The 8,625-nt window shown below is 52.2% G+C and overlaps 1 protein-coding gene and 1 long non-coding RNA gene across 3 annotated transcripts; one reads left to right on the forward strand and one right to left on the reverse strand.

The window, feature by feature from the left end:
• The first annotated feature begins 1,435 nt into the window (after nt 1–1,435).
• Ube2c (ubiquitin conjugating enzyme E2 C) lies at nt 1,436–4,764 on the forward strand. 2 transcript variants are annotated; one of them, XM_015478916.2, is made up of 6 exons: nt 1,436–1,625; nt 2,119–2,146; nt 2,738–2,824; nt 3,818–4,022; nt 4,119–4,178; nt 4,521–4,764. In XM_015478916.2, exons 1-6 carry the CDS (start codon nt 1,525–1,527, stop codon nt 4,577–4,579), a joined length of 540 nt encoding a protein of 179 aa, XP_015334402.1. In that variant the 5' UTR covers nt 1,436–1,524; the 3' UTR covers nt 4,580–4,764. The 2 variants fall into 2 exon arrangements, with proteins under 2 accessions (XP_015334402.1, XP_048666699.1); XM_048810742.1 differs by lacking the exon at nt 1,436–1,625 and adding an exon at nt 1,716–1,861.
• Nucleotides 4,765–8,208: 3,444 nt separating this feature from the next.
• On the reverse strand, nt 8,209–8,625 carry LOC107156755. Its single transcript, XR_001505395.2, has 2 exons — nt 8,552–8,625; nt 8,209–8,373 (listed from the first exon to the last, which is right to left on the reverse strand). It is a non-coding gene; the product is annotated as an uncharacterized LOC107156755 (long non-coding RNA).

Consider the following 8,625-nt stretch of genomic DNA (forward strand, 5'->3'; position numbering starts at 1 on the left):
GATGGTGAGCCTGCTGTGTAGTCTGCCTTGGGGGGGCTGACAGCACATCAAGGGCTCTGGAAGTGGGTGCAGGAAAAAAAGGACAAGTACTTCTCCCCCATCTCATTGACCCAGGTTCTAGAAGACAAAACTGGGAACATATACTTTGCCATCCTTCCTTGTTCCTGGTTTCTAGGGGTTTTTTTCCAACTAATGCACGAATGTGGCAGAATGTGATGGCTTGTGTTTGTTTTTGGTACCCGTGATTGGACCCAGGGGCGCTTAACCACTGAGCCACACCCCTAGCCCTTATTATTTTTCATTTTGAGACAGGGTCTCACTAAGTTGCTTAGGGCCTAAGTTGATGAGGTTGGATCTGAACTTGCAGTCTTCTAGCCTCAGCCTCCACAGCCACTGTGATTACAGGGATGCATCACCACACCCAGCTTTTTTTGTTCGTTTTTGATTTGGTTGTTTTGTGTGTGTACCTGTGTGTTGGGCCGAGGGGGTGCTGGGGATTGAACCCTGGGCCTTGCACATGCTTTGTTCCTACTTAACTAGCTGAGCTACATACATCCTCGTCCCCACCTTAGGGTTTTTGTTTTTGGGGTTGTTTTTGTTGTTGTTGTTGTTTGTTTGTTTTTGTTTTTTTGAGATGGAGTCTCACTAAGCTGTTTAGGGCCTCGCTAAATTACTGAGGCTGGTTTTGAATTTGAGATCCTCCACCCTCAGCCTCCTGAGCCGCTGGGATTACAGGTTAAAACAGGGCGGGGCGCAGTAGTGCACGCCTATAATCCCAGCTACTCAGGAGGCTAAGGCAGAAGAATCTTAAATTCCAGCGGTAATTTTAAGAAGACCTTATCTTAAAAGGCGGGGGAGGGGAGGAGATGTAGCTCAATGGTACAGTGCCTGGGTTAAATCCAGGCGGGCCCAAAGTCACAGCAAACCAGTTGGAGAGGCATGATAAATTCTCTAGTAGGGAGTCTGCTGTTCTAAACATCAGCCCATTCACCGTTTCCTAGGATTTTCAAATAACTTGGGACTCCAACAAAGGCATCCGGGTCATTGTAATAGGGGGAGCAAAGTCTTCGGTTTGGGGAAGGGCACCAGCGCTGCAAGGCTGGAGGCCCTACCTCCTCCAGGAAGAAGGGATCGGGCCAGGCGTGCCTGCTATTTCCCAGCAGAGCTAGGCGTTGACCTTAAGCCTCATCCCACGTGGACGTTTTCTTGGCCCTTTAATGGTCGGCGTTTTCCACAGGCCACCAATCCACTGCAGGTTCGTTAGTTAGCGGCAGCGTCTCCTGCCAATCCGCCTTCAGCGGCAGAACCACCGCCGCCCAATAGTGATGCGCTGATGGGCGGGCCTAGCGGTTGCGCAGTGACAGAGCGCTCCGGCGCCTCGCATTGGCTGGATCAAACCCAAGCGAGCCTAGGATTGGCCGACCTTACCGGAGGGTTACAATTCAAACGCGGGCGGGCGGGCCCGCAGCTCTGCAGTTGCCGTCCTGTTCTCCGAGTTCCTGTCTCCCTACCAGCGCTGCTGGGATGGCCTCGCAAAACCGGGACCCAGCCGCCGCCAGCGTCGCCGCAGCGCGTAAAGGAGCCGAGCCCAGCGGGGGCGCCGCCCGGGGCCCTGTGGGCAAAAGGTGAGTGGGGCGGAAGTAACGCTTGCCCGGCCTGGTATGTCCTTGGCATGGGGACCCAGAGCGAAGACTTCCGGGACCCCCTCCTCCTGGAGCGGGTAAATACACGAAGGCGGGAGCACCCGCCAGGAGCTCATGGCCTGGGCTTCCTTCTGCCCCCGTCCCGGAGCGGGTGGGTAGGTGAGGGGCCACGCCAGGAACTTAGGCTGCTTTTTGAGACTCCTGAGGGAAGACGGAGGGTAAGTACGCTGCCAGGATTCTCCCAGAAGACGCCAGAGTAGTGAGGGTTAAGAGCATGCCAGAGTCAAACTGCAGGAGCCGGGAATTAAGAAGGGTGAAAGCTCACCAGGGTCCTCCTGTGGGGATGATGAGTCAGACCTGGGAGAAGGGGGAAGCCTGCATGACAGCTGCTCGGAGCAATTCCAACAGGAGAAGATGCTCCACCTGGAAAACTGACCCATCCAGACTTCCAGGTGACTCTGAATTCTTTTTGCAGGCTACAGCAGGAGCTGATGACCCTCATGGTAAGTGACTAAGTGCTATGAGATTCCAGTCAATTGGTGCGTTCTCCCATCTCCACCCACTTATCAGTAGCTTCCTTCCTCTATCAATCAGACTCCTTGCTAGGTAAAAAGGTTCAGTATAATTTTTCCGGGAAGCCATTTATACTCCCACCTGTACCTTTTCTTACAGCAGTTCTAGCCCCCCCACAAGGCATACAAGTCCTTCCCCGTTCTGCCACTTTTCCCTACCTCCTGGCCACAAGCTTAACCCTTTTACCCACCCCCAACTCCCCACCTTGGTATTTCTTCTAGTCCGGTCTTACCTTGGGATTCTCCCTTCCTAGTTGTCCTTTGCTAATTTATCGCTAAATACTCATTTCAAAACTTTTGAACATATTTCCAATATCGTATATTTGAATTATTAGCAACAAATGCAGAGTTGGCCTCTGCTTCCCTTACTACCTCTCCCTCCCTAACCTGGTGATGTATCTGTTGGTTGGGTTTGGTGGCTCAATTTGAGATCAGAGTATGAGGAGATCAGGGCAGGGGATCACCCACTGACCTTTGCTATGCCCTAATAGCAAATCAGCAAGTGTTGTGTTTCCTCCCCAGATGTCTGGTGACAAAGGAATTTCTGCCTTCCCTGAATCAGACAATCTTTTCAAATGGGTAGGGACCATCCATGGAGCAGCTGGCACAGTAAGTATAGGGTTGGAGTGGATGAGTGTCACTTTGCTGAGTTTGGGGGAAGATAGGAGGTGAGATCCAAGTGCCAGGTCTGCTTCAGTCTGTTAGCTGGGCGAGAGAGTTCCCTTGTGTCTGTTCACAAGCTCTGGGCCTTGTGATGACCTTGTTATCTCCTCTGTGCAATGAAAGGGCAGGTTTAAAGCAAAACTGTCCAAGGGACCAGACAACAGTGAAGTAACAGAGCAAACACTGGCTAGTGTGATGGCACAAGTCTCAAAAAGGCAACTTCCCATTGCTGCACATCTGGTTTAAGATAACCAGCCAGGCGTGGTGGCACATGCCTATAATCCCAGCAATTTGGGAGGCTGAGATAGGAGGATTGCAGGTTCAAGGCCAGTCTCTGAAAAAAGTGAGATGCTAAGCAACTCAGTGAGACCTTCTCTAAATAAAAATAGGGCTTGATGTGGTCTAGTGGTCAAGTGCCCCTGAGTTCAATCTCTGGTACCAAAAAAAAAAAGATAACTCAGACCAGGCATGGTGGCACTTGCCTATAATCCCATGAACCTGGGAGGCTGAGGCAATAGTTTGAGGCCAACCCCAGCAACTTAGCATGGCCCTGTCTCAAAATTTAAAACTATCGTAATTTAAAAAGCAGGGGTAGAGCCTGGGGATGTGGCTCAGTGGTAAAGCACCCCTGGGTTAAATCCCCAATGCAAAAAAAAAAAAACTTGGAAATCCAGATCTGTGTCAATCCAGTTTTTTCACATTAGCAACTGAGACACATCTGTGGCAGCCCTCGGGATGCCAATGGGTAACATTTATACTGAAGGGTCACTGATGTCCCCCTCAGATAAGAGGAAGACCCCAGAGCCAATGAAACAATTTGTCTACTGTCCAGTCTCAGACAAAACTTCATAAGGCCCTCCCTGGCGAGCCCCTGGGTGGCCTGGATTGGGCGTGAGGACAGGGCAAGCTGCTCACTTCTTCCTCTCCTTCCAACACCAGGTGTATGAAGACCTGAGGTACAAGCTGTCCTTAGAGTTCCCCAGTGGCTACCCCTACAACGCTCCCACAGTGAAGTTCCTCACACCCTGCTACCACCCCAATGTGGACACTCAGGGCAACATCTGCCTGGACATCCTCAAGGACAAGTGGTCTGCCCTGTATGACGTCAGGACCATCCTGCTGTCCATCCAGAGCCTGTTAGGAGGTGACTTCTGAGACCACCCCTTCCTGTCAACAGGGGCCTGTCAGGCTTTCTGTGGGTCGGCCTCTTCTACCCCTGACCATTCTCTCTCCCCCACAGAACCCAACATCGACAGCCCTCTGAACACACATGCTGCTGAGCTCTGGAAAAACCCCACAGGTGGGTCCTTCTTGAATATGGGATGATCCCTCAGAAGGAGCTCAGTGGGTGGGCTGAGGGGAAAGGATGGCGACCACTTCTGATCAGCCTTGGTGCATTCTAAAGTGACAAGTTAGTCCCCTCCTTGTTCATGGAACTTGAGGGGCCTTTGGTAGAATGGGTCACTGGCACCCTCCCCATCTTACTGGAAGCAAGTCCATCAGGAGACGATGTCTCCTGTGAGGGCAGAACAGTCCCTCCCAAGGTACACCTCGAGTGTGCTTCCCAGTCAGCTGCCCTCTGGCCACCTCACGGGCTCTCCCGTCTCCAGTCACTCACCCGAGACCTGCCTTTCTCTTCCAGCTTTTAAGAAGTACCTGCAAGAAACCTACTCGAAGCAGGTCTCCAGCCAGGAGCCCTGACCGGGGTTGTCCAGCTCTCTGTGTTGATTTCTCCTTAGGTAGCCTGTCCTCTTCTTGGTTCTTGTATAGGACTATGTATCTTGAGCTGTGGTATTATTTTTGTTTTGTTTCTGTCTTTTAAATTAAGTGTGGTTGAGCCCCTGCAATGTATATTAAATAAATACATTTTGGTTGGTTTTTGTAAAGTTGCTGCCTTGTAATTACCCTTGGGTTGGAGGTGCTCGGAGCAGGCAGAGGTCTGGCTTAAGACAGGGACTCTTGCCCTGTTACAGGGGTTGAAGCAGCTGACAGGCTGAGGGGCAATTTGTGACCTTAGTTATTTTACCACTGTTTGTTCATCTATAAAATATGTCACAATAATGCCTGTTGGCTGGGGGTGTAGCTTGGTGGTAAAGTGCCTGCTTAGCAGGTACAAGGCCCTGGCTTCAATCCCCAGCACCAAAATAGCCATGGCAGGCACCAGGAACGTCGGCATTGGGGTGGCCCAGCTGTGTTGATGAGGCAAACCAGGCCTTAGACTGAAGGGTACACCTGTCTGTGCCCTCAGAGAGGGGAGGGCCTGCCACCCACTCTGTGACAGCTGTTATGGCCCTGAAGAATAAAACTCGGGTTACCCTATAGCAAGTGCAGAGTCTGGGGAGACCACCAGGGAATGCCCTCCCACTGTGGGAATCCCCAGGTCCCCATGGAAAGCTCCAGAGGGGCACATTCACTTCCTGCTCCACCTCCACTAGCGGCTCCTCCATCTGCTGTACCCAGGTCCCCAACTGTTTAGGTTACCTTTCCTCTGGCTTATATCAGGATCTGGCCTTGGGACCCCTGGAAGGAAATGTCCATGCAGACCTGCTGGGTCCCTGCAGGGGCAAGCACTGGGAAGAGCAGGCTGAGGTGATGGGCCCAGCCCAGGCCCTGCAGGAGGAGTCCTGCAGCAAGGTAGACGGCAGCATCCCAGTTGCTCCAACCCGCCTGGGTCTCTGCCTCAGCACCCAGCCTGGTGCCTGTCGCGATGATTTTCACCCACCTCTTTGACTCTTGTTGGCCAAGGTCCTTCTTTGCCCTGGGTTCCCCATCAAGCAGCCATAGGTAAAAGGAATTGAAGTTGTCGGGTCTGGGATAAGAACTTGGGTGTCCTCTGTCTGAAACTGTGTTCAGTTCTCTCTTATGCATAGAGCTTTCTCAATTTAACATACATAGAGACCTACCAAGGATCTTGTTAAAATGCAAATTTTGGGGCCAGGGCTCAGTGGTAGATCACTTGCCTAGCACATGTGAGGCACTGGATTCGATTCTCAGCACCACATAAAAATAAAGTTTCATTCACAACTAAAAATATGTGTGTTTTTTTTTAATGCAAATTTTGAAGGGGCAGGGTTGCCTTTTGATGTGTGGTTCTTCCAGGAGCAAGGGCACCCCCCTGGAACTTGTTAGAAGAGCCAATTCTAGTTCCCAACAAGCTTTCCAGGTTCTGATGCTTTCAATTGTCAAAGTCACTCAGTTAGAGGATGCCTGGGAAAGCAAAGCTCAGAACCTGGTGCTAAACTGGTTCTAATTAAATGCTGAGGTGGTGGTGCAGGCCTGTAATCCAGCACCGCAGGAAGCTGAGGCAGGCGGACTAAAAGCTTGAGGCCAGCTTGCAGTGGCACATGCTGGGACTCTGGAGGCTGAGGTGAAGGATCAAGTTCAAGGCCAGCCTCAACAAATTAGCAAGGCCTTAAGCAACTTAGACTGTGTCTCTAAAAATAAATAAAATTTAAAAGGGGGAGATTGGGATGTAGCTCATGGTAAAGCACCCCCAATTTCAATCCCCAACACCAAAAAAAAAGGAATAGGGCTAGATCTTTTAGAGGTGGAGACTGAGTGCCAGAATTCTTGTCTTGGGCCCCATCCTCAGTATCAAGCCTGAGATGGGGAACACAGGAGAACCAGACAGAGGGGAGTAGGATTCATCCATTTAAGGCATGGATTTAATTTCCTCAAATGTAAAGTGGGAATAACAGCATCTGCCTCTAGGTGTGTTGTGTGGGTGAATGAGACAATGGCTATAAGGCAAGGGCACAGCCCAGAGTGGGCACTCAATAAATACTAATGGTTACCAAACCCCAGCACCAATTTCTGGCTGAAAATACAAGCTGGGAAATATATGACTAGAACAAAAACAAGAAATAAACAGGACAGGAATGGAGAAGGAGGGCTGTAGCAAAAAATACAGTAACAGTGGGGTTCAATTTCAAGAATGATGATGATGATATCTAGCATATATATCATATATATACTTCTTACATATAATATTTGAGGGTTTGTTATTTTTGTGTTTTGGTACTGGGCACTGAACTCAGGGGAGCTTTACCACTGAGCCACATCCTGTCTTTATTTTCAGACAGGTTCTTGCTAAAATGCCAAGGTCGCCTGCAATCCTCCTGCCTCTGTCTCCCTAGTCACTGGAATTTCGGGTGTGCGCCACTGAGTCTGGCTAGCATTTTTAAATATTTACTATGTATCAGGCACTATTCTAAGCACATTGCACACAAGAACTCATTCTTAAAACCCTGTGAGATTAGCACTAATCACTATCCTCATTTACAGATGAGGAAACAAGCAGAGTGGCTTAATTTGTCAAAGGCAGTGAGGATTCAGACTCAGCCTGGCTCTACAGCTAAACTTCCTCTACACTTAATTAGCTATAAGGGGGCACCTGCTGTAACTGAGTTGTTGACAAAGAGCTTTGGGAGCTATATCCTAGCCAGCCAGGGTGGGGATCAAGCGCAGAGATGGTATCTTGTTGTGAGATGAAGAATTTATAAGAAGGAGGAAAGCATTCTAAGGAGTCAGAACAGCATGTGCAAAGGCCAGGGGCTTGGAAATGCGCCCTAGTCCACAGGAATGAGTAGTGGGAAGGTTGTGAGGGAGAGGAGGGGAGGAATTGGAAGCTGGTTCTAAAAGTTATGGAAAGCCTTGAAGCCTTTCAGAGGGGGAGTGGCCAGGGCCCATTTCATTTTTGCTCCATTATGCTATTGGCCTCTATGGAGTGCTGTGGAGGGGGCTGAAGGCAGGGAGCTGGAGGCAGACCGAGATAGGGGTCCTGGGTCGAGATGATGGGCTCAACCTCTTCTGGGCGCTCCACCCTCCCCTACAGCAAGGCACCTAGGAAGCTTGGAAGAGCAAAGTCGTTCAAGCAGCAGTAATGCTGGCTGGGATGGATGGACACCCCGACCCTCCTCAGCCGGATGGCCCAGAAGGAGGCAAGTCGGACACCCAAGACCCAAAGGTTCCAGAAAATTAGGACGGTGGAGAAGTGAAGAGACTTCACCCCTCTCCCCTGGAGCGCACCTTCACCCTACCCGCCGTCCTGGGCGCCCTCCTGGTGCCACCGGCTCCCCTGGACTCCGTTCCAAGTCCCTGCGGTCTCCCCTCCACTGCCAGGTGCAACCGCTGGCCCAGTGCCCGCGGCCCGGAGCCGGCGGCTACCCCGCAGGGCGCACCCCGCAGAGCGCACCCCAAGCCCCCCTGGCCGCTCGGCCGCCTGGGTCTCACACCGCGGCGGGTCCCGCACTGCTGTGCAGCATCCCACCCAGGCGGCCCGAGAGCCGCGGTCCCAGTCCACCCCCCGTCACTCATGTCACGAGCTGAGCTTTGCAACTTGTGCTTTTATTCCCTCCCGACGCAGTCAGAAGGGCCGCGCCTCCCGGTGGGGCAGGGACGACCGGTGGGCTGGCGCTGCCCGCGCCCGAGGGACGCGCGGTCTCGGGGCAGACGGCCGGCTCCTTACTGCACACCCTCCATCATCTTCAGGAACTCTGCGGGAAGGGAGGAAGGGGGTCAGCGGTCCCTCACGGCAGCAGAGGGTGCCACCCGGGGCTGGGAGGGAACTTGGCCGGCCCCACCCAGCCCACCCACAAGGCCAAGGGCACCCGCGTGAGTGCCATCCGCACTGGCACCGTGCCCCAGAGCTCCACGTGGCCCCTGCGGCCTCACCGTCGAAGTCAATGCGGCCGTCGTTGTTCTTGTCCCCGTCTTTCATCAAGGATTCGATCTCCTCGTCCGTCACG

The sequence above is a fragment of the Marmota marmota genome, unplaced genomic scaffold, assembly GCF_001458135.2.
Source record: "Marmota marmota marmota unplaced genomic scaffold, marMar, whole genome shotgun sequence".
In the NCBI taxonomy this organism is placed as follows: Eukaryota; Metazoa; Chordata; class Mammalia; order Rodentia; family Sciuridae; genus Marmota; species Marmota marmota.

Coding starts and splice junctions, on each gene's coding strand:
- Ube2c (XM_015478916.2), top strand. CDS start 1,525: ATGGCCTCGCAAAACCGGGACCCAGCCGCCGCCAGCGTCGCCGCAGCG. Junction 1,626..2,118: donor CGGGGCCCTGTGGGCAAAAG/GTGAGTGGGGCG, acceptor TTCTTTTTGCAG/GCTACAGCAGGAGCTGATGA. Junction 2,825..3,817: donor TCCATGGAGCAGCTGGCACA/GTAAGTATAGGG, acceptor TTCCAACACCAG/GTGTATGAAGACCTGAGGTA.